Source organism: Hyla sarda, chromosome 2, assembly GCF_029499605.1.
Source record: "Hyla sarda isolate aHylSar1 chromosome 2, aHylSar1.hap1, whole genome shotgun sequence".
NCBI lineage: Eukaryota > Metazoa > Chordata > Amphibia > Anura > Hylidae > Hyla > Hyla sarda.
In genome coordinates this window covers 512,791,620-512,817,031 of record NC_079190.1, presented here as the reverse complement: position 1 = coordinate 512,817,031, position 25,412 = coordinate 512,791,620, and the positions used below count along the sequence as shown (strand labels likewise).

The following is a 25,412-nucleotide window of genomic DNA, read 5'->3' as shown; positions in this document are numbered from 1 at the left end:
ACTACCAGACAGCGTCTCTCATGTGGATTTGATTGGGCAATTGCCATGATTTCTCCAACTGGAATGGTTGCCAAAGTGAAGGCTGCGCTGACGGAACGATCCTTCTCCTGTGCCAAGTCATCATGGCTGGGAAAGACGTGGAGCAGCAGAGTGCAACCAGTCACAATGCATCGTTTCTTCTCAACCTAGTGGTCTCCAAACTGTGGACCTCCAGCTGTTGATAAAACTACCACTCCCAGCATGCCCGGACAGCCGTTGGCTGTCCGGGCATGCTGGCAATTGTTGTTGTGCAACAGCTGGGGGTCCACAGTTTGGAGACCAGTTGGCCAGTCTTCACATCCAGGCCTAGCCTCCTATGTAGACCATCAAACACGGATCTATCCAAGGTGCTGAACATCCAAAGCAATGGTTGAGGTTCTTCAAATGCTGCAAAACAACAACTCTCAACATCTTAGAAAGTTACAGCAGTACCAGAGTCTGCAGAGAGATAATCGATTAATTCCATATCAGGAGAAACTACAGAACCCTAGAAACCAGCAGATCCTGAGCACCCACTGCATGGACATCAGGGTATCACCGAGCAGACTGCACCAACACTGCAACCAGGAGGCTGTGGAGGATGAAGCCTATTCCTGCTACACTGCTCCACATACTCAGCAGTGAGGGACACTCACTTTAGGAGACTCTCAGATCTCATCCTGGACATCAATTCCAAGGAGGAGGTAGAGAAGCTGCCCACCAACCTTGGGGAGAAAGAAAAACTGCCCATCAACCTGGGGGTGGAAGAGAAACTGCCCATCAACCTGGGGGAGGAAGAGAAAGAGAAACTGCCCATCAATCTGGGGGAGGAGGAGAAACTGCCCATCAACCTTGGGGAGGAAGAGAAACTGCCCATCAACCTGAGGGAGGAAGAGAAACTGCCCATCAACCTGGGGGAGGAAGAGAACACAGCGAGCATAGCAGCACAATATGAGTATATATACACTGATCGGCGATGACATCAAAACCAGGTGCAAGGAATAACATGGATTCTCTGGTGGCAATGGCGTCTTGGAGAGGATAGACAGATCTTAAAGTTGATGTTGGAAGCAGGAAAAATAAGCAAGTGTAAGGATCTGAGAGACTAAGACAAAGGCCGAATAGTGATATGGACACTCCAGAGTCAGATCATCTCCAGAGCAGCTGGGTGTTCCCTGTATGTAGTGGTTAGTTCCCTCAATAGTGTCCAAGGAAGGACAACCGGTGACTGGGGATAGGGTCATGGGGGCTCAAGACTCATTGATGTGTGGGGTGTAAGGGCTAGCCGTCTGCTCTAAACCCACAGAAGAGCTGCTGTAGAGCAAACTGATGCAAAACTTCATGTTATGTATTATAGAAAGGAGTCAGATCACACAGGACATCACAGCGGTGTATGGGGCCCCGCAGAGCGGTCAGAGCCCATGTGACCCCTGTCCACCATCCCCCCCCCCCCCCCCCCCCCGAAAGTGCCTACAATGGGAATTGGAACTGGAGCACTGGAAGAAGGCACCTGGTCTGATGGATGACCTTTAGGGGCGGACTGACCGGCCGGTCCAATGGGGCATCTTCCGAGGGCCCGGCCGGGTTAAGGGCCCACCGCCGCTACTGAGGATCCTGTACACTCGGCCCAGATCCCCAGCAGACAGCGCTGCCTTCTCCAGTATGTCCGATACACGTACATACAGGAGAAGGCATCCCCTCTGTCTGAGCCACATCTGCAGCTTACACAGAGGAGACGTCACCTCCACCCCCACGCAGCACTCAGTGCAGGCGCTGATGACGTCACTCATCTGGCGCCTGTACTGTGGAGGGGAGAAGACACGGGCCCCTGCTGCTAAGGAGATCGCTGTGTGGGACATCAGGTGAGCATCATTTTTTTTTTTAACTCTGCCTATACCGATGAGGAAGATGGGGGAGGGGGGAGGGGGTAACTCTGCCTATATGTATGGGGAAGAGGAGGGGGGGTAACTCTGCCTATACCTACGGGGAAGGGGGGAGCTACCTAACTTTATACCTGGATGCCTAACTACTTACCTACATACCAGACTATCTAACTACCTACATACCCAGCTCCCTAACTATGTACATACCTGGCCTTCATACATGGCTGCCTAACTACCTAGCTCGCCCACCTACCTGGCTACCTAGCTCGCCCTCTACCTACCTAGTTACCTGGCTACCTACCTACCTACCTACCTGCCCCTTTACTGTGCAGGACACCAAGGAGGGCATTATTACAGTTTGTGGGCCTATAGACGGAAATATTGTGTAGAGGAGGGGTGGGCACTGAAAAAATGCAGAGTCTGACATGTTTTTCCTGCAGATGTTAAGAGATCCACATGGCGGTCTTATCCGGACGGAGAAGAAATGAAAAGAGGGCGCAGCTGATCAGAAAATATGTAATTGTGAGTCCCAAAATGTAACTGTAATTGCTTATATGGTATACACATCCTGTGTACAGCTGATATCTACAGCCATATGGTCCTGTATATAATCACTTATATGGTATACAGACCCTGTGTACAGCTGATATCTACCGCCATATGGTCCTGTATATAATCACTTTTTTGGTCCGGAGGCCCCGAGTGTTGTCAGTCTGCCCTGATGATGTTCTCCATCATGTGGATGGCCGGGTCCGTGTGTGCCACATACCTGGGGAAAAGATGGCACCAAGATGCATTATGGGAAGAAGACAAGATGGTGGGGGCATTATGATGGGCAATGTTCTGCTGGAGACCTTGTGTCCTGGCATCATGTGGAGGTTACAGTGACAGGTACCACCTACCTAACCATTGTACACACCAAGTCCTTCCCCTGATGGCAGCCGCCTCCATCAACAGGATAATACCCCCCCCCCCCCTCCCCCCACTGTAGACATTGTTCAGGATTGAGGAACATGACAAAGATCAAGGTGGTGACTCTGCCTTTAGGGTCACCAGATCTCATCCGATCGATCATCTGTGGGATGTGCCAGAGATATAATTCCCATCCATGGGGGCGGCACCTCACAGGATCCGATATCGCAGGACACAGCACAGGGATAAGGGCGTCCGGGCCTCGGGGGTTACATCACAGGGCAATGGGGTCTGGGCCTTTGCGTCACATCACAGTGCAATGGGGTCTGGGCCTTCGGGTCACATTACAGGGAAATGGGGTCTGGGCCTTTGCATCACATCACAGTGCAATGAGGTCTGGGCCTTCGGGTCACATTACAGGGCAATGGGGTCTGGGCCTTTGCATCACATCACAGTGCAATGGGGTCTGGGCCTTTGGGTCACATTCCAGGGAAATGAGGTCTGGGCCTTTGGGTCACATCACAGGGCAATGGGGTCTGGGCCTTTGGGTCATATTACAGGGAAATGAGGTCTGGGCCTTTGGGTCACATCACAGGGCAATGGGGTCTGGGCCTTTGGGTCACATCACAGGGCAATGGGGTCCGGGCCTTTGGGTCACATCACAGGGCAATGGGGTCACATCACAGGGCAATGGGGTCTGGGCCTTTGGGTCACATCACAGGGCAATGGGGTCCGGGCCTTTGGGTCATATCACAGGGCAATGGGGTCTGGGCCTTTGGGTCACATCACAGGGCAATGGGGTCTGGGCCTTTGGGTTATATCACAGGGAAATGGGGTCTGGGCCTTTGGGTCACATCACAGGGCAATCGGGTCTGGGCTTTTCGGTCACATCACAGGGAAATAGGGTCTGGGCCTTTGGGTCATATCACAGGGCAATGGGGTCCGGGCCTTTGGGTCACATCACAGGGCAATGGGGTCCGGGTCTTTGGGTCACATCACAAGGCAATGGGGTCCGGGCCTTTGGGTCACATCACAGGGCAATGGGGTCCGGGCCTTTGGGTCACATCACAGGGCAATGGTGTCCAGACCTTTGGGTCACATCACAGGGCAATGGGGTCCGGGCCTTTGGGTCACATCACAGGACAATGGGGTCCGGGCCTTTGGGTCACATCACAGGGCAATGGGGTCTGGGCCTTTGGATCACATCACAGGGCAATGGGGTCTGGGCCTTTGGGTCACATCACAGGGCAATGGGGTCCGGGCCTTTGGGTCACATCACACAGCAATGGGGTCTGGGCCTTTGGGTCACATCACAGGGCAATGGGGTCTGGGCCTTTGGGTCACATCACAGGGCAATGGGGTCTGGGCCTTTGGGTCACATCACAGGGCTATGACGGCCCCATGTTGTACTCCGCACTTATTGTGCGGATCTCATTATAGGGTAGAATTCCTTATTTCCTCCTTCAGGTACATTTCCACTTCTTTTTTCTTCTCTATAAACTGAGTAACCATATATATAGAATATGGGAAGTGATAAATCTCATACAGAACAGGACCCGGTCATTGCAATGGCCCCCGGATCATAGATGGCTGTCCGGGCATGCTGGGAGTTGTAGTTTGGCAACAGCTGGAGGGCAACAGGCTGGACACCCCTGCCTTATAATAAGGGACACAGGCGGCACTGCCGTGGGCACCTACATTACCCCAACACAGAGCACGTGGGAGGGTTATTAGTTTTTACCTTTACCTTCAGCGGTTGCAAAACTACATGACTGCCTAACTACCTAGCTAGCCCTCTACCTACCTGGCTTATCTGGCTTCCATATCTACCTACCTAGTTACCTATTTACCTGGCTACCTACCTACCTGCCCTTTTACTGTGCAGGACACCAAGGAGGGCATTATTACAGTTTGTGGGCCTATAGATGGGCACATTTTGTAGAGGAGGGGAGGGCACTGAAAAAATGCTGAGTCTGACATGTTTATCCTGCAGATGTTAAGAGATCCACATGGCGGTCTTATCCGGACGGAGAAGAAACGGAAAGAGGGCGCCGCTGATCAGAAAAGACGTAATTGTGAGTCCCAAAATGTAACTGTAATCGCTTATATGGTATACGGATCCTGTGTACAGCTGATATCTACAGACATATGGTCCTGTATATAATCACTTATACAGATCCTGCATAGTATACTGGTCTGTGTATAGTGGTTTTATTCAGTACAGTATGGCGGTATTATCCAGTTATTGTGTGGTGGTATATATTACTCCTTGTATACCAGTTTTATTGGTCGTAGAAATTTACCTACGTTGAAGTGTGTATTGTGTGTGGGATTTGGGTGGAATAGGGGCGTGGCAGAAGATTGACGAGCTGCAAAGACTAGCAGGGGCCCTTGCCTTTTTTTGGTCCGGAGGCCCCGAGTGTTGTCAGTCTGCCCTGATGACGTTCTCCATCATGTGGATGGCCGGGTGCGTGTGTGCCACATACCTGGGGAAAAGATGGAACCAGGATGCATTATGGGAAGAAGACAAGATGGCGGGGGAATTATGATGGGCAATGTTCTGCTGGAGACCTTGTGTCCTGGCATCATGTGGAGGTTACAGTGACAGGTACCGCCTACCTAACCATTGTACACACCAAGTCCTTCCCCTGATGGCAGCCACCTCCATCAACAGGATAATACCCCCCCCCCTCCTCCCACTGTAGACATTGTTCAGGATTGAGGAACATGACAAAGATCAAGGTGGTGACTCTGCCTTTAGGGTCACCAGATCTCATCCGATCGATCATCTGTGGGATGTGCCGGAGATACAAGTCCCATCCATGGGGGCGGCACCTCACTGGACACAGCAAAGGGATAAGGGGGTCAGGGCCTCGGGGGTCACATCACGGGGCAATGGGGTCTGGACCCTTGGGTCACATCACAGGGCAATGGGGTCTGGGCCTTTGGGTCACATCACAGGGCAATGGGGTCCGGGCCTTTGGGTCATATCACAGGGAAATGGGGTCTGGGCCTTTGGGTCACATCACAGGGCAATGGTTTCCGGGCCTTTGAGTCACATCACAGGGAAATAGGGTCCGGGCCTTTGGGTCACATCACAGGGCAATGGGTTCCAGGCCTTTGGGTCATATCACAGGGAAATGGGGTCCGGGCCTTTGGGTCACATCACAGGGCAATGGAGTCTGGGCCTTTGGGTCACATCACGGGGCAATGGGGTCCAGGCCTTTGGGTCACATCACAGGGCAATGGGGTCTGGGCCTTTGGGTCACATTACAGGGCAATGGGGTCCGGGCCTTTGGGTCACATCACAGGGCAATGGGGTCTGGGCCTTTGGGTCACATCACAGGGCTATGACGGCCTCATGTTGTACTCCGCACTTATTGTGCGGATCTCATTATAGGGTATAATTCCTTATTTCCTCCTTCAGGTAATTTTCCACTTCTTCTTTTTTCTTCTCTATAAATTAAGTCACCTGATATATATATAGAATATGAGAAGTGATAAATCTGAACAGGACCCGGTCATTACAATGGCCCCCGCATCATAGATGGCTGTCTGGGTATGCTGGGGGTTGTAGTCTTGCAAGAGCTAGAGGGCAACAGGTTGGACATACCTGCCTTATAATAAGGGACACAGGCGGCACTGCCATGGGCACCTACATTACCCCAGCACAGAGCACGTGGGAGGGTTACTAGTTTTTACCTTTACCTCCAGCTGTTGCAAAGCTACAACTCCCAGCATGCCCGGCCAGCCTCAAGCTAAAGAGCTCCAGGATGGTGGTCACTGCTGTAGGTATTGTTGTTGTTATAAGTATTCACACCCGTCACATGTGAATATCAACTTCTCATCTGCACCACAAAGATGCACGTGTGGTTTGTACATTTCCTCTGGACACAGTCACTTCCCCCCCTGAACGCTTCCATTGTGTCACAGAGTAAGTGAGGACCCCGACCCCTGCTATGTCGCAATGACTCCGCACACAAGGCACTCCGCTCTGCAAATGGGATTATTTCTCCTCGTCGTCTCAGGTGAGTCCTAAATTAAAGTTTAATCCTTTTACGATAAAAAAGTATTTTTTAACTTTTAATTTCTCATTAATTTATCTGAGAGCTGAGGATTTGCTACAATTGTCTCGATCAGTGTTTCCCAACCCGTGTGCCTCCAGCTGGTGCAAAACTACAGCTCCCAGTGTGGGGAAACACTGGATGTGTATAGGAAGCTGAACACTTTGCTTTCATAGCATTCAGCTTCCCTGATCATACATTGTGTATTATAGGGGTTTTCCAAGCAATCTGGAAAACACTACAACGGCTTTCCGGGCATTCTGGGATTGTAGTTTTGCAACAGCTGGAGGCACCCTGGTTGGGAAACACTGGTATTAGATGTGTTTAGGAAGCTAAACACTTTCCTTTTATAGCATTCAGCTTCCCTGATCATACATTGTGGATTATAGGGTTTTTTAACCAAACGGGAAAACACTACACCGGCTGTCTGGGCATGTTGGGAGTTGTAGCTTTGCAACAGCTGGAGGCACCCTGGTTGGGAAACACTGGTATTAGATGTGTATAGGAAGCTGAACAATTTGCATTCATAGCATTCAGCTTCCCTGATTATACATTGTGGATTATAGGGTTTTTTAACCAATCGGGAAAACACTACACTGGCTGTCTGGCCATGCTGGGAGTTGTAGTTTTGCAACAGCTGGAGGCACCCTAGTTGGCAAACACTGGCATTAGATGTGTATAGGAAGCTGAACACTTTGCTTTCATAACATTCAGCTTCCCTGATCATACATTGTGTATTATAGGGGTTTTCTAACCAATCTGGAAAACACTACACCGGCTGTCCGGGCATTCTGGGAGTTGTAGTTTTGCAACAGCTGGAGGCACCCTGGTTGGGAAACACTGGTATTAAATGTGTATAGGAAGCTGAACACTTTGCTTTCATAGCATTCAGTTTCCCTGATCATTCATAGTGTATTATAGGGTTTTCGAAGCAGTCTTCCTCCAGCTGTTGCAGAACTACAACTCACAGCATGCCCGGACAGCCAACGGCTGTCTGGGCATGCTGGGAGTTGTAGTTTTGCAGCGGCTGGAGGTGTCATAGGAAACTGGTCTACATAATCAACTAAGCAACGTTCTTTACTTATGTTTGCGTCTTCTGTATACACCAAACGTAGGGCTCAAACATCATGTGAACAGCGTCTTACCTGCCCTAATATATTGTTAGCATCTCAATAAAAGGGGGTTGTCCAGGAATAGAAAACTAATTAATTAGTTAATTTCTTCTAAAAAAAAAAAAAAACAGCGCCACCCCTGTCCTCAGGCTCTGTGTGGTATTGCAGCACAATTTAATTGACTGGAACCAAGTTGTAATACCACACACAGCCTGAGAACAGGTGGTGGCGCTGGAAGAAGTTAGCTCTGGTCTTTCTGGACAACCCCTTTTTTATCTGATCTGTGCGGCCGGTGGGTTTAGCTCACAGAGGATTGTATCACTGTAGCAAACCCTCAGCTGCGAGAAGCATTAGATCAGGCCGTTTCCCGTAGATTTTTAAATGCGTCACAAAATGCGAAAATCTTTTTTTTTTTTTGTGAATTTAGAGGAAAAACTAACAGTGATTATTTGCTGCAACTTCGAAAACTGCAGCGATTATTTGCCGCAAAAAAAGGCGCGACATTACTGCAATATGTAAAAAAAATGCAGCCCAAGGGTGTGTTCACCCACAGTAAAAAAAATATGGGCGATATGGATTTACAGCTGGTATTTTAAAGGGGCACTCCCGTGGAAAACTTTTTTTTTTTTTAATCAACTGGTGCCAGAAAGTTAAACAGATTTGTAAATTACTTCTATTAAAAAATCTTAATCCTTCCAGTACTTATCAACTGCTGTATACTACAGAGGAAATGTTTACCTTTTTGGATTTCTCTGATGTCATGACCACAGTGCTCTCTGCTGACCTCTGCTGTCCATTTTAGGAACTGTCCAGAGCAGCATATGTTTGCTATGGGGATTTTCTCCTGTTCTGGACAGTTCCTAAAATGAACAGCAGAGGTCAGCAGAGAGCACTGTGGTCGCGACAGAAGAGAAATCCGAAAAGATAAACATTCCCTCTGTAATATACAGCCACTAAAAAGTACTGGAAGGATTAAGATTTTTTAATAGAAGTCATTTACAAATCTGTTTAACTTTCTGGCACCAGTTGATAAAAAAAAAAGTTTTCCACGGTAGTGCCCCTTTAAGCTAAATAATAATATAAAAAAAAAAAAAAGAAAACGGTTGCAAATTTTTTCTTTTTATTCGGAAGCGGCTAAATATATGGTTGTAAATTAGTAAATTATGTCTGTGTTTTTTTTACTGTGTGTGAACATGCGCAATTAGGTCACGAAAGATACGATAAATTAAAATCTGCTAAAATTTAGTGAATATTTTGTAAATTTGTACGTTTTGGGGGGGGGGGGGTGTGTTTAAAAACTTCTTAACCCCTTAAGGACCAAGGCCAATTTTATTTTTGCGCTTTCGTTTTATCCTCCTCGTCTTCAAAAAATCGTAACTCTTTTAGATTTTCCTCCACAGACCAGTATGAGGGCTTGTTTTTTGCGCGACCAGTTGTCCGTTGTAATGACATCAATCATTTTACCATAAAATATATGGCGCAACCAAAGAAATACTATTTGTGTGGGGAAATTAAAAAGAAAACCTCAATTTAGCAAATTTTGGAAGGTTTCGTTTTCACGACGCACAATTTACGGTAAAAATAACGTGTTCTTTATTTTGTGGGTCAATACGATTAAAATGACCCCATGATTATATACTTTTCTATTATTGTTGCACTTATAAAAAAAATCGCAAACTTTTTTACCAAATTAGTATGTTTAAAATCCCTCTATTTTGACGATCTATAACTTTTAAATTTTTCTGTATAAGCGGCGGAATGAGGGCTGATTTTTTGCGCCATGATCTGTGCTTTTTATTGATACCACATTTGTGTTTATAAAACTTTTATACATTTTTTCAAAAATTTTTTTTTATAAAATGTGACAAAAAAGCAGCAATTTTGCGCTTTTTTACATTTTTACGTTCATGTTGTTCACCGTATGGGATCAATAACATTATATTTTAATAGTTCGGTCATTTACACACGCGGCGATACCAAATATGTGTGTTAATTTTATTTTATATTTTTTACACTTTATAGGGGTAAAATGGGAAAAAAGGACATTTAAAATTTTTATTGGGGGAGGGGATTTTTCTATTTTTTTAAACTTTTTTTTAAATTACTTTTTACACTTTCATTTTAACACTTTTTATGTCCCCATAGGGGACTATTTATAGTAATCCTTTGATTGCTAATACTGTTCAGAGTTATGTATAGGACATAGCACTGATCAGTATTATCGGTCATCTTCTGCTCTGGTCTGCTCAATCTCAGACCAGAGCAGAAGACCCGTGAGAAGCGGCGGAGGCAGGTGAGGGGACCTCCGTGCGCCGTTGTGGATGATCGGATCGCTGCGGCAATGGATCCAATCATCCATATTTCTGACCACACTGCCACAGATGCCGTGATCTGTATTCATCACAGCATCTGAGGGGTTAATGGCAGACATCCGTGCGATCGTGGATGTCGGCCATTACCGGTGAGTCTTCCAGGACCAGCCGCGCATGATCCGAGCATCACTCCAATGCTTGCGGTCATGTCCAGGAGATATATATGCGTCCTGATGCGCTAAGTACCGCAGCACCAGGACGTAAATTTATGTCCTTGGTCGTTAAGGGGTTAAAGGGGTGCTGCGGTGGAAAACATTTTTTTTTTTTTTTTCAAATCAACTGGTGCCAGAAAGTTCTACAGATTTGTAAATTACTTCTATTTAAAAAATCTTAATCCTTCCAGTACTTATTAGCTGCCTCCACAGGAAGTTGTGTGGTTCTCTCCAGTCTGGCCACAGTGCTCTCTGCTGACACCTCTGTCCATGTCAGGAACTGTCTAGACTAGGAGAGGTTTGCTAGTGGGATTTGCTCCTGCTCTGGACAGTTCCTGACATGGACAGAGGTGTCAGCAAAGAGCACTGTGGTCAGACGGAAAATAACTACACAACTTCCTGTGGCGCATACAGCAGCTGATAAGTACTGGAAGGATTAAGATTTTTTTTTTTTATATGGAATTCATTTTATAAATTGGTATAACTTTCTAGCACCAGTTGATCTGAATTTTTTTTTCCTTCGGAATACCCCTATAACCCAACATTCTGTCCGCACATTCATTTCAGATAAAGTTTCTTCCTAACTAGAACTGACCAAGAACTTAGTAAATATTCAGAACTTTCTGTGAGGGGACGGACATCACAATCAAACCTTATTGAGTAGGACTAGGTAAGTGAAAGAACGAGTCGCTTACTCAGGGACCAGGTCTTGTTCCTGTAAATATCGTCTCTAAAACACCATGAGAAGCGGCTTTGTCCCGGCCCGAGGGGCATCTTTCTTTCAGAATCACTTCTAGTTTGAGAAGGTACCGTTTGTGGAGGACCTCTCATTGACCTTAGTGGACCACAGTCAGGTTAGGACTACCTCCACTGCTGAGAGCCTTCCCTGAGAGGGACTTTATCATCTCAGGAACTAGCTCAGGAAGCTCACTGACTCTCTAGAACATTCTTCCTGCTCTCGGTGTCCTGGGTACTAATGCACCTGTGCAACACCAAGGGCGCCCCAAGGGCCAAGCGGCCAGGCATTGCATTCAGGAGTGCCCTGGGGGAAACAAGGCACTACCTTTACCCAAACATCTGTGCAGCCCCCCTATTACCAATGTTATGTGTGCCTTGGGGGCACCACCATGATCTCAATCCCCCTATTGTGACCCGCGTGGAACTACTTGCACCTGTTGGCCCTTGGTATAACATCTACAGCCCTGTGGTAGCTCGCTGTGTGGTGGCCCAGTGCGGGATGGTGTTGCCTCCGTACCTTTCCTGCCCTGTCCGGCAGTGCCCCTCCGTGTCCCCAGGGCCCCCTGTAGTTGTTTCCCCATTTGTACATATGTTTTGTGTTATAAGATTTGTTATACCTGTAATAAAATGTACCATATGATTGTTACCCAGGAGGTACCAGTGACCAGCTGACCCCAAGGGTGACCTATAGGCTCCCTGCTAGTCTTCCCCATATAATCCCTGGGTGGATTTAGCTTCTCTCTCTTGTTGCTGAGGACCAGTGCAGTCGTCTCAGTGTCCAGAACATTGGAGGCCTCAGGCCCAGTCTGCAGCCGCAGTCAAGGGCAAGTTAGATAAACCTGCAATAATTGTCAGTCTAGTCAACACGGCCTGCACTAAAATTCCCAGTCCTACTACAAGTCCCAGTAAGCCGGCAAGGTCTCTGCGTCACTGGTCACCTCCTTGGGCCCTGGCTGAACTGTATAGACTTTACCATCTGTCTACCCTCAGTAAAGCTACCGCTGTACGTAACTTGGCATCGGAGTCATCATTGCCCCCGTGCCTAGCCCAAGATCCAGCGGTATACCCTCAGGTTGTTATAGGGTAAACCATGCCCTGGCGTCACGAATACAAGAGGTTAATACCATCTGCCCCTAGGGCCGTGGTCTCCAACCTGCGGACCTCCATATGGTGCAAAACTACAACTCCCAGCATGCCCGGACAGCCGTTGGCTGTCCGGGCATGCTGGGAGTTGTAGTTTTGCAACATCTGGAGGTCTGCAGGTTGGGGACCACTGCCCTAGGGTAACAACATCTGCCCGGCACCACACACCCCACCATACCACAGTTGCATTTGGCTTTAGAACTTCATGTATCATCTTCATAAGGGGAGATGAATACTAGGCCTGTGCAGTGTGAAGAGGCAGTCTGTGGGGGAGCAGTAAGCACCTCCTGTGACTACTTCTTTACCTAGAGTTTTGAGTCATCAAAACAGGAAGCTAAGTGGAGGCTTGACCAATCTCCTGGACCAGTGGTCTCCAAATTGTGGCCTCCAGATGTTTAAAATCTACAACTCCCAGCATGCACAGGCAGCTTTTGACAACAGGTTGGACAGCCCTGCCTTATAAAAAGAACTGATAGGGACACAGGTGGCACTGCTATGGGCACGTACATTACCCCAACACCAGTGTTTGCTGTGAGAACATGCTGGGAGATGTGGTTTTGGAGACCACTGTTTTAGTAGGGTGCTGTACTATAAATTAATTGGGGGTGGGGGGGGGGGAAGATTTGGGGGGCACTTTTAAGCATGCCACATGTCACATTATAGAATTATCCCAATATTCATATCTGTCCTTAACTTCCAGGAGCATCAGCAGAAATGATCCTCAGCGCTCAAAATATTACGGCCACAGAGGGCAGCACAGTAACCCTGCAGTGTCATCTGCCCATAGGTGGCACCACAGTCACCCAGGTCAACTGGAACTACTGCAACAACGTGCACATCGCGTTTCATGTCAGTAACTATGACATCGAAGGGATGGTGCCCAACGAGTTCTCAGACCGCGTGTCCTTAGCAAAGGATTATGGGATTACTATACAAGGCGTCAGGAGGAACGATAGCGGGCAGTACTGCTGCATCTTCAACACCTTCCCGCTTGGCAAGTTTACTGGCAAGATTTACCTACAGGTTTTATGTGAGTATCACACCGGACAGGATCGGCTACAGACGCTCAGCAGACAGAACTGCGCATGGAAGGATTATATAGAACAGCTCGGCAGACAGTATCACACTTGATAGGCTTAGATACTGGTTAATCAGACAGCATTGAACATAACATGACTAGGGGAGAGTAGAGTTACGCTACCCTTGCATCTTCACTACCCCCTTTTTCCTTACCACTATCCCCATAAATAACCACAGACTCGTCGTATGGTACAAAGGCCACAGCGGACCAACCGTTTTATTAACGAAGTAACAATTATATACCATTTTTACTCTTTAATAAACAACAACAAATTAAATAACAAATAAATAACAGAATCTCCAACACCTGATTGAGGGTTAACATAACCTCCCAACCAAAAATATATAACCCTCCCCATTTTGGAAGGGGACCTGAAGGCAGCTTCTTTTCCAAGCACTGTCTCCTACTTTGCCCCTGGTCGACCATAACCTGACCCAAGGGCGCCACCTTCGGAGACCCACTCTGTCCCTTCCGCTAGGGACCCCCATGATTAGCTGGCTCCCAACCCAGGTCCCCCCCGGCCATTATCACAGGGCCTCCACCATCTTTCCAGCATGCCTCCAAATCCCCCTCCAGCTCACGCCACAGCGGCCGGTTGTGACCCCTTACACCCGGCCGCCCCTCCACAAAGCCACTGCTCTCTCCACAGCGTCCCGGATGGACAAAGTCCACAGGTCCATCCCGATGTCCGTCAAGTGCACACCGTCCCGGTCAATGAACAAATGAAGGCCCCTCCAACTCCATATGACGGACCACTGACCACAATAGCCCCCCATGCCCCAACCAACAAACTTTAGCCACTGCCCGCGGGAAACCCAACTGCTGCCCATTCAGTCGCACCGCAGCCCTCTCTCCACCCCTGCGCACATATGAATGTCCCACAACCCACACCAAGCAGGGCCCTGGATCTGTAAGAAAAATTAGAACAGTCAGCAAAACGTACCCCACCACGCAGCCAACACCCGGCAATCCCCCAACGCCCAATCTCACAGCAAATGAGAGCGCACATACAAGTGGAATCGCTGCGACTCCCACCTCCCCAGCCAGCGAAAACCTCCGGCCCTAATCCCCACCTGGACGCCTCCGTTGCCGCCCCAATGCGAAAAGAGTGCGAACTATACTCCCCCGCCACATAGCCCAGCACTCCTAAGCACATGCCTGCGAAAAACCTGCACAAACTGAAACTTAGACAAAAATGAGCCGTCCTCGTGCACCAACAGAGGGCCCCCCTCCCCCACCGGTTGCCGCACCACAAAAGCCCTGAAGCAGGAAACCAGGTACATCCCTGACCCCTGCAACTCCGCCAGACGCACAAAACACACTCCAAGACCAAACCCACCAAAATCACATCAACCCACCGCAAACCCTCCCGCCCGATATCTACTAGGCGACACCAGCTCAGAGATGCGAAATGCCGCAAAGAAAGCCAGTGCGAACGCCAACCGGAACAGAGTCTCCTCATAACCTGAACTACAGACCCCCACCAACACCTCCCCCAAGCGCACCAGCAACGGGAGAGATACAGGCCGATGGGAGTCCCGCAACACCGCACCCCTCCGATATCCCCGAGCTGCCTGACGCACAAGGAAGGACTTAGTCCAGTCTTGCAAACCCCGCAGCTTGAACCAAAACGCCAGCGCTGCTAGGCGCCGGCTCAAACCAGACCCCGAAACCATATCCCCATACAACCTGCCCACATAATACAAAACCAACGCTTCCCAACCTGCCGGGGCGGTAGGCGCACCCACCTCAGCCCCAACACCTCCCATTCAGTCCAGCAACGGCTATAGCCGTCCCACGTGGCCGCACACCGGCGAAGTAGAGCGAATGCCACAGTCAGACCCCGCTCCAGAGCCACTCCAGGCAGGCTAGCCACTCCAGGCAGGCTAGCCCCTCCGCCTCCGCCGCCAACTCCCGAAAACTGTCCCACTGAAACCGAGAGAGTCAGCAATATCATTCTGCACCCCCGGCACGTGTCTGGCCACAAAATGCGTGTTAAGCTCCAACCCCCGCAACACTAACTGTCACAGCAAGCGAACCACCGGCGGAGACCCCGCCGACGGGGAATTCACCGCCTGAATGACCCCAAGGATGTCGCAGCGGAAGCAGACCCTGCGGTTCCGCAACTGCTCACCCCAAATCACCACCGCCACTACTATCGGAAACCGCTCCAACAGAGCTAGATTCTGCACCAACCCCGAACTCCGCCAAGATTCCAGTCAACCATTGCCCCTGCAAAAATGCCCCAAAACTGCCGCTTCCCGCTGCGTCCGTGAACAGCTCGAGATCCCCGCTGGACACCATGGCCTCCATCAACATAGACCTGCCATTGTAACGTGCCAGAAAAGCCTGCCAAAATTCCAAATCCGCCCGCACTTCTGCCGAGAGGCGCATGAAATGATGCGGCCTCCGCACACCCGCAGTCGCCCCCGCCAGCCGACGGCAAAAGACATGCCCCATCGGCATGATGCGGCGCGCAAAATTCAATCGACCCAGCAGAGACTGAACCTCCCGCAGCTGAACCTTGCACGCCCGCAAGGCCACCCCCACCGCCGACCGCAACTCAGCCAACTTGTCATCCGGCAACCGACATTCCATCCGAACCGAATCCCCCACAATCCCCAGAAACGTAATCACCATGGACGGCCCCTCCATCTTTTCCGGGGCCAACGGCACCCCAAACCGGATCGCCACCCTCTCCATCGTTTGCAGCAAAACCCCGCACAACGCCGACCCCGCCGGACCCAAGAACAAAAAAATCATCGAGGTAATGCAGAACCGAGGACACTTCCAGATCCAGGTCCCGAGCTAAGCCCCGGAGCAGGACCAGAGGAGGACCCCGAGCCGGAGCCCGAGGCCACCCCCAGCAACTGCTCCTCCAGCCAGCCCGGACCCCGCAGCAAGGCCGCAGCCCGCACCCTCTGAAGCAAGGCCTCCAGCTCCATCGCAGGTACCCTCTCACACGGCTTCTCTCCCCGGAATGACTCCTCCTCTTCCTGTTCCTGCAACCCCTCGTCCCTTCCTGCCTAGCTCCCCTCACCAATACCTAAGTCCGCTACCTACACCCCCTGTCATGTGCCCCCTCCTCTCCCATTTTGTACTTTCCAGGGGCTTTCTGGCAGGGCCATCGCCACCTATAGGCAGAATAGGCCGCTGAATTATATACAGAGACTGAGCTGACAGTATCACACATGAAAGGCTTAGATACACAGGCTCAGAATACAGTATGTCCCATAAAATCGACCCAGCAGTCAATATCACAAATGATAGGATTAGCTATAGCTGAACTGTTGACAGTATCCCACATGATAGGCTTAGATACCGCAGCCTAACAGACAGTATCACACATAATAGGCTTAGATACTGCATCTTAACAGACAGTATCATACTGGATAGGCTTAGATACAGCTGCTGCACAGAGGGTATCATACATAACAGGCTTAAATAGAGTGGTTCTGTAGGCAGTATCACACACAACAGGATTAGATACAACAGCTCACCAGACCGTATTACACATGGTAAGCTAAGATACATTAGCTGAGTAGACAGTATCGCATATGATAATGTTAGATACACCAATATTTAGTTAGCATTCTCCTGTATGATGTTTTGCACACGTTTCCATCTCCCCAGCTCCAGACACTTGGTTACATAATCCTTATTTGTGGATCGGCTCTGCACTCGGGGTCCTTCTTGTGGTCGCTGCTATAGGTGCCGGGATCTTCTATTACAAGGTGAATCATGTTATACAGAGAGAGTGAGATGGTGTGTGCACGGTGGATACAGGCAAGGCTAACATCAGACATTTTGGGGCCCTTTACACAGCTCAAGGCCTGACAACATACATATTACCATCATACTGTTACTGACCAAATCCTGTATACTGATCAATATTACCAATAATACCAGTATACAAGGAGGAATATTGTCACCATACATATTACCATCATACTGTTACTGACCAAATCCTGTACACTGAGACCAATATTACCAATAATACCAGGATACAAGGAGGAATATTATCACCATACATATTACCATCATACTGTTACTGACCAAATCTTGTATACTGAGACCAATATTACCAATAATACCAGTATACAAGGAGGAATATTGTCACCATACATATTACTATCATACTGTTACTGGCCAAATCTTGTATACTGAGACCAATATTACCAATAATACTAGTATACAAGAAGGATTATCACCATACATATTACCATCATACTGTTACTGACCGAATCCTGTATACTGATCAATATTACCAATAATACTAGTATACAAGGAGGAATATTATCACCATACATATTACCATCATACTGTTACTGACCAAATCTTGTATAATGAGACCAATATTACCAATAATACCAGTATACAAGAAGGATTATCACCATACATATTACCATCATATTGTTACTGGCCAAATCTTGTATACTAAGACCAATATTACCAATAATACTAGTATACAATGAGGAATATTATCATCATACATATTACCATCGTACGGTTACTGAACAAATTCTGTATACTAAGACTTATATTAACCATAATAATACGGGTAGACAAAGGAGATTAATACCGCCACACCATGATCACTACCATTACTACCACATAGTGACTGTATAAAAAGCACTGAACATAGACCAATATTCCTCAATACAAAGTCCATATAGTGATAACCCCGGCTCTGCACAGGCTCTGCAGACTGTGTAAGTGATTACAGTGCAGTTACATCTACTGACTCACAGAGACGTCTTCTTGAAGTCGTTCTCTTTCCTTTTCTTCTCTGTCTTGCTCAGATCGTCAAGTAGATTTCTTACAACCATAACTCATCAGCGCAGAATCTGTCACAGCAAACATATTAGGCATTAAACTTTTTGAACACATTCCACACCTGTTCCAGGTAGGTCGTAGGTAATGCCCTTAATACGTAGTTAGTATGTAATGCCCCCAGTAGGTAGGTAGTAGGTAATGCCCTCAGTAGGTAGGTAGTAGGTAATGCCCTCAGTAGGTAGGTAGTAGGTAATGCCCTCAGTAGGTTGTGCCCCCAGGTAGATTATGCCCCCAGTAGGTAGTAGGTAATGCCCCCAGTAGATAGTGCCCCTCCAGGTAGGTAATGCCCCCAGTAGATAATGCCCCCAGTAGATAGTGCCCTCAGTAGGTAGTACCCCCTGGTAGGTAATGCCCTTAGTAGATATTGCCCCCAGATAGGTAGTTAGTAAGTTATGCCCCCCAGTAGGTAGGTAGTAGGTAATGCCCTCAGTAGGTAGTGTCCCCAGTAGGTAGGTAGTAGTTAATGCCCTCAGTAGGTAGGTAGCAGGTAATGCCCTCAGTAGGTAGTACCCCCCAGGTAGGTAATGCCCTTAGTAGATAGTGCCCCCAGAAATGTAGGTAATAGGTAATGCCCTCAGTAGGTAGGGCCCCCAGGTAGATTATGCCCTTAATAGGTAGTTAGTAAGTAATGGCCCCAGTAGGTAGGTAGTAGGTAATGCCCTCAGTAGGTAGTGCCCCAGGTAGATTATGCCCACCAGTAGGTAGGAGGTAATGCCCCTAGTAGTAGGTAGTACCCCCCAGGTAGGTAATGCTCTCAGTAGATAGTGCCCCCAGATAGGTAGTATGTAATGCCCTCAATAGGTAGTGCCCCAAGGAAAATGATGCCCTTAGTAGGTAGTTAGTAAGTAATGCCCCCAGTAGGTAAGTAGTAGGTAATGCTCTCAGTAGGAATTGCCCCAGGTAGTTAATGCCCCTAGTAGATAATGCCCCTGGTAGGTAGTAGGTAATCCCCGCAGTAGGTAGTACCCTCAGGTAGGTCATGCCCCTAGTAGATAGTGCCCCCAAGTAGGTCATGCCCCCACTAAGTAGTGTCCCCACTTAAAAATGCCCCCAGATAGGTTCTCTAAAAAAAAACAGAAAAAAAAAACACTTACCTTTCTGCCAATCCTGCGATGAGGCCGGGCCCCCAGAATCCTCTGGAGTGGCGCTGGACTTCTCTGGCAGGCCGCGTGATGAAATGATGTCATCACGCGGCCTGCAGCGTAAAGCTACACTCTTGTACATACATTACGTAGGCTATTTGCATATTGTGCGTACAGGAGCAGGGGAGCGCTATTTAACAGACTGCATCTTCATATATATTGAAGGTCAGCGGTCTTCAAACTGTGGCCCTCCAGATGTTACAAAACTACAATTCCCAGCATGCCCGGACAGCCAACGGCTGTCCGGGCATGCTGGGAATTGTAGTTTTGCAACATCTGGATGGCCACAGTTTGAGGACCACTGCTGTAGGTTATCTAGTTGTATCCAGTGTGACCTTAAAGAAGCACTCCAGATTTTTTTTAGCCCATATGTTGGATATATAGTAGTTATACACCTCTAAAACATGGTAAAAACACATCATGTGAACACGGATTATAGGCCAAACCAATTTCGCCTCAGGGCAATATTAAAAAAAAAACGCACTTCAATAAGAAAACGGATGAAAACTTCATGTAATGTGAACTGACCACAAACCACTTTATTCTTGCCCTGGAGTGGAGCAGCAGAAACAAATAATATATTAATTTTATTATTTTTAGAAAAACATTAAGACCTTCTACACCAATATCACCCCCTCAAGAGCGAAATCAGGAGGATCAAATCCGGCCCCGATCCTAACACCATCCAATCGGCCCCCGAACGGGTCAACAAATGAAGAGAAGGAAAACAATGAATATTTTAATATCATCTTGTATAACATGTAAAATGCTGGAAGGAAGAAGAAGTGTGAGTGACTCATAATTTGTAACCCCGTTTCTTCTGAGTATGGAAATAACCCATATGTGGATGTAAAGTGCTCTGCGGGCGCACTACAATGCTCAGAAGAGAAGGAGCAATATTGGGCTTTTGGAGAGAAAATTTGTTTGGAATGGAAGTCGGGGGCCATGTTCGTTTACAAAGCCCCCCCGTGGTGCCAGAACAGTGGACCCCCCCACATGTGACCCCATTTTGGAAACTGCACCCCTCACAGAATGTAATAAGGGGTGCAGTGAGCATTTACACCCCACTGGCATTTGACAGACTTTTGGAACAGTGGGCTGTGCAAATGAAAAATTACATTTTACAAAAAATCTGTCAGACATCCGTGGGGTGTAAATGCTCACTGTGCCCCTTATTACATTATGTGAGGGGTGTAGTTTCCAAAATGGGGTCACGTATGTGTGTGTGGGGGGGGTCCACTGTTCTGGCACCACAGGGGCTTTGTAAACGCACATGGCCTTCAATCCCAGCCAAATTCTTTCTCCAAAAGCCCAATGGCGCTCCTTCTCTTCTGAGCCCTGTAGTGCACCCGCAGAGCACTTTACATCCACATATGGGGTATTTATATACTCTTTTTTCCTATTACCCCTTGTGAAAATTAAAAATTTGGGATAACACCAGCATTTTAGTGAAAAAATACAAATTTTTTTCATTTTCATGTTCAACTTTAACAAAACTTCTTCAAACACCTGTGGGGCGTAAATGCTCACTATACACCTTGTTACGTTCCGTGAGGGATGTAGTTTCCAATATGGGGGTCACATGTGACATGTGGGTGTTTTTTTTTTTTTTTTTTTGCGTTTATGTCAGGACCGCTGTAACTATCAGCCACACCTGTGCAAATACCCTCAAATGTACATGGCGCTCTCACTCCTGAGCCTTGTTTCGTGCCCGCAGAGCATTTTACATCCACATATGGGTATTTGCATTACAAATTTTGAGGACCTTTTTTTCCCCCTTTTACTTCTTGTGAAAATGAAAAGTATGGGGCAACACCAGCATGTTAGAATAAAAAAATTAAATATTTTTACAATAACATGCTGGAGTAGACCCCAACCTTTTTATAAGGGGTAAAAGGAAAAAAAGCCCCCCCAAATTTATAACGCAATTTCTCCTGAGTACGGAAATACCCCATATGTGGCCCTAAACTGTTGCCTTGAAATACTACAGGGCTCCAAAGTGAGTGCGCCATGCGTATTTGAGGACTACATAAGGGATTTGCATAGGAACGGACCTGGATGCAAGAATTACACTTGCCTCCGATACCAAAATTACCCTACGACAGTGTTTCCCAAACAGGGTGCCTCCAGCTGTTGCAAAACTCCCAGCATGCCTGGAAAGTCAATGGCTGCCTGGGAGTTGTTGTTTTGCAACAGCTGGAGGCTGCCATACCAGACGTTTCTCATTTTTATTGGGGGGGGGGAGGGTGTTAAATGTGTAGGGGTATGTGTATTTGTAGTGTTTTACCCTCTATATTGTTTAGGTGTAGTGTAGTGTTTTTAGGGTACATTCACACGGCGGAGGTTAACAGTGAGCTTCCCGCTGGGAGTTTGAGCTGCAGCGGAAAATTTGCTGCAACTCAAACTTGCAGCAAGAAACTCACCCTGTGCCCTGTACATTCACATGGGGGGAAAACCTCCAGCTGTTGCAAAACTACAACTCCAAGCATGCCCTTTGGCTGTCCGTGCATGCTGGGGGTTGTAGTTATTCAACAGCTGGAGGCACACTGGTTGCAAAACACAGTTTGTTACTTAACTCAGTGTTGGGAGTTGTAGTTTTGCAACCAACAGCTGGAGGCACTCTGGTTGTGAAACACTGAGTTAGGTAACAAACTCAGTGTTTTGCAACCAGTGTGCCTTCAGCTGTTGCAAAAGCTACAACTCTCAGCATGCAGTGACATTGCCGGGGATCGGGGGCCCCAGCCTCAGGTACATACTCCCGGCACCCGCTCTTGCAATCCGGAACAGGGGCGGAGCGGGTGCCGTTAGGGAAACCCCCAACAGCAGGAGTCCTGAATCAGGACGATCGTAAGGTGGCACCAGTGCCACCTCACTCCTGCTGCTAAAGGATGGTAGATGCGGTTTCAGACGGCACCTATTACCCTTTTTTTCCGGGTCACCGGGGACCCGATTGACCTGGAATCGCCGATCTGAATCTCAGGACCCCCCCCCCCCCCCCCCAGGGGTTTGCATGGGGTGCCTGCTGAATGATTCCAGTAGGCATCCCGATCCGGTCCCCGCCTGGCGAGTGTTGGGGGCCGGAATTCCCACGGCGTACAGGTATGCCCTGTGTCCTTAAGTACCAGGATGTAAGGGCGTACCTGTACGCCCTGTGTCCTTAAAGGGCTAGAGGGAATTTATCAGCTGCAATTCACATTCCATCCTGCTGACCCTGTTAGATGCTGTTAGGACAAGGAGACACGTGGTACCTTCCATATATCTGTCTGAGCTTCCATGTTTCCAACCCCCTGAAGTGCTGAGGACTGGAACACCTCCTCACTCCCCCTCCCATTACTGTCTCTGATTGACTGACAGTCAGCTGGAAGCCGAGCGCTGTTTCTAAACCTCACACCTGCGCACAATTTGTATCCACAGCGCAGGAATGGGATTTGGAAACAGGGCTCCGCTTCTGGCTGACTATCAATCAGGGACAGGGATGGGAGGGGCCTCAGCACTTCGGGGATTTACAAAACCAGGAACTAAATTATTTGTGTGTCAAATTTTGCACAATTTTTCTGGACAATAGTTTTTCTCCATAATATGGTATAACTGACATGCAAAGTTAATTCCAACAATGCCAATATTGTATTACTATAAATTTATTATGTTTTGCTATTAAAAACGTAATCTGTGCATCGCCATGTTCTGACCTCTTTAAATTCTGCATCCACCAATACCAGATGTGGTTTTTTTTTGCTTACATTTTTCTATTTTATGGGAAAGGGGGTTGACTTGAAGTTTATTGGGGGGAGGGGGGGACTTTTTTCTTTATATATATTTTGAAATACTTTAAAATATTTTAAAAAAAACTTTTTTGTGAACAAATAAAAATAAAAATTACCTTTTTTTTTTTTAGCCTCTAAGTTAAAATTATTTTTTGAGTACAAGAATAAAAAAAAAGCATTGGTTGCTAATCTGAGTCTCATCCTGCAAAAAAAACACCCCAAAATACCTCTTCCTCTTTCAAAAGAATAAGTATGTTTCTAAGTCCGAAATCTTAAAGGGGTGCTCCCGTGGAAAACTTTTTTTTTTTTTTTTTAAATCAACTGGTGCCAGATAGTTACGGTAAACAGATTTGTAAATTACTTCTATTAAAAAATCTTAATCCTTCCAGCACTTTTTAGGGGCTGTATACTACAGAGGAAATTCTTTTCTTTTTGGATTTCTCTTACGTCACGACCACAGTGCACTCTGCTGACCTCCGCTGTCCATTTTAGGAACTGTCCAGAGCAGGAGAAAAATCCCCATAGCAAACATATGCTGCTCAGCTTCGCTGCTCAGCGTTTGGAACAAACTGTTCTGAATGCTGGAGCCGGCACCGGGAGCACGTGATGTCATAGCCCCGCCCCTCATTATGTCATGCCCTGCCCCCTCAATGCAAGTCTATGGGAGGGGGCGTGACAGCTGTCACGCCCCCTCCCATAGACTTGCATTGAGGGGCAGGGTGTGACATGATGAGGGGGCAGGACTATGGCGTCACGAGCTCCTGGCGCCCGCTCCAGCGTTCGGAACAGTTTGTTCCAATACGCTGAGTAGCGGAGTACTTCTTTAAGGACGTGGCACAACTGCAGTGTGAAAGTTGTCTTTAATTCTCATCCCTCCCTTAAGCAGCCTCCAATTACCCCAGCTGTAGGACTCCCGAACATTTCTTTATGTTTCTTCAGAAGTAGAATACAAGAACTGTTCCTTGTGGCCCCACACATCCATCTTGTTTCTGTTACTTTTACCCCCTGCAGTGAGTGTTTCCCAATCAGTGGTCCCCCAGGTGTTGCAAAATGAGCATGCTGGGAGTAATGGTTTTGGAGCAACAGCTGGAGGCACACTGGATGGGAAAACATGAATTATATTCTAGACAGAATCCTTTCTTGATGTTCTCACCCTTTTTACCAATCACAGCTCGATACTTTCACCTCCCACTCGTGCAGCCTCCAATGGCCAATTGTAGGATACAGAAAATTCATGTTATCGACCATCGACCAAGTACAGCTTTATTTTTTTTGCATTTCTTCCCTTAAACAGTCCCAAGTGGATAGAGGAATTCATGATGTTGCCCCTTCTTTGACTTTTAAAAGTCTTTTATTGTCACCTCTACCATGTACAGTGGTCCCTCAACATACGATGGTAATTCGTTCCAAACGACCCATCGTTTGTCGAATCCATCGTATGTTGAGGGATCCGTGCAATGTAAAGTATAGGAAGCTGTACTTACCTGTCCCCGTCGCTCCGGACCAGGTCCTCACCTCTCCCGATGCTGTCCCAGGGGCTCCCGATGCTGTCCCGCTGCTCCTGTGTCTTCTTCGCGATTCTCCGGCATCTTCTGCAGGGTCCGGGCCTCGCTTTCTGGTGACGTTATTACGTTGCTGCGTCGGCACGGCGTGCATAGTGACGTAATAACGACGCCGGAAAGCGAGGCCCGGACCCTGGAGAAGATGCGCAAGACACCGGAGGATCGCGAAGTGGACCCGGAGCAGCGGGAATAGGTAAGTGAACCTGCCCGGGATGCTTAAACTGCTATCCGACAGAAGCTTAAGCATTTTGCGCTGTCGGATAGCAGTTAATGCGATGACCCCGACATATAAAAGCATCGTATGTTGATTTGATCATATGTCGGGGCCATCGTAGGTCGGGGGGTTACTGTATTGCTTCCAGTGACCCAAAGGTAGGACACAGGAACTTTTCTTCATGTTATCGACCATCTTTCCAAGCTCAACCTGTTATTGTAATCTCCACCTGTACAGCCTCTGGAAGGATAAAGAAACATTTCTCCACGTTATCGGCCATCTTACTAATAATATAAATTGTGTCTTCTCATCATACATCCGTCATATTAAGAGGGTCATTTTTCTACTTGAGGTTTAGCATTTGCACCCCTATCCTCCCCTACCCCCATCAGGTCACCTGACTATTGGGTACTTACTGG

General features: G+C 47.9%; 1 protein-coding gene across 2 annotated transcripts; it reads left to right on the top strand.

Moving 5' to 3' along the window:
• Nucleotides 1-1,083: 1,083 nt before the first annotated feature.
• Nucleotides 1,084-20,308, top strand: TIGIT (T cell immunoreceptor with Ig and ITIM domains). Of its 2 annotated transcripts, none has more exons than XM_056559931.1 (5): nucleotides 1,084-1,107; nucleotides 6,747-6,841; nucleotides 13,095-13,424; nucleotides 17,109-17,209; nucleotides 20,054-20,308. In XM_056559931.1, exons 2-5 carry the CDS (start codon nucleotides 6,781-6,783, stop codon nucleotides 20,216-20,218), a joined length of 657 nt encoding a protein of 218 aa, XP_056415906.1. In that variant the 5' UTR covers nucleotides 1,084-1,107; nucleotides 6,747-6,780; the 3' UTR covers nucleotides 20,219-20,308. The 2 variants fall into 2 exon arrangements, with proteins under 2 accessions (XP_056415906.1, XP_056415907.1); XM_056559932.1 differs by lacking the exon at nucleotides 1,084-1,107 and adding an exon at nucleotides 11,081-11,183 and having other exon boundaries at nucleotides 6,794-6,841.
• The last annotated feature ends 5,104 nt before the right edge of the window (nucleotides 20,309-25,412 follow it).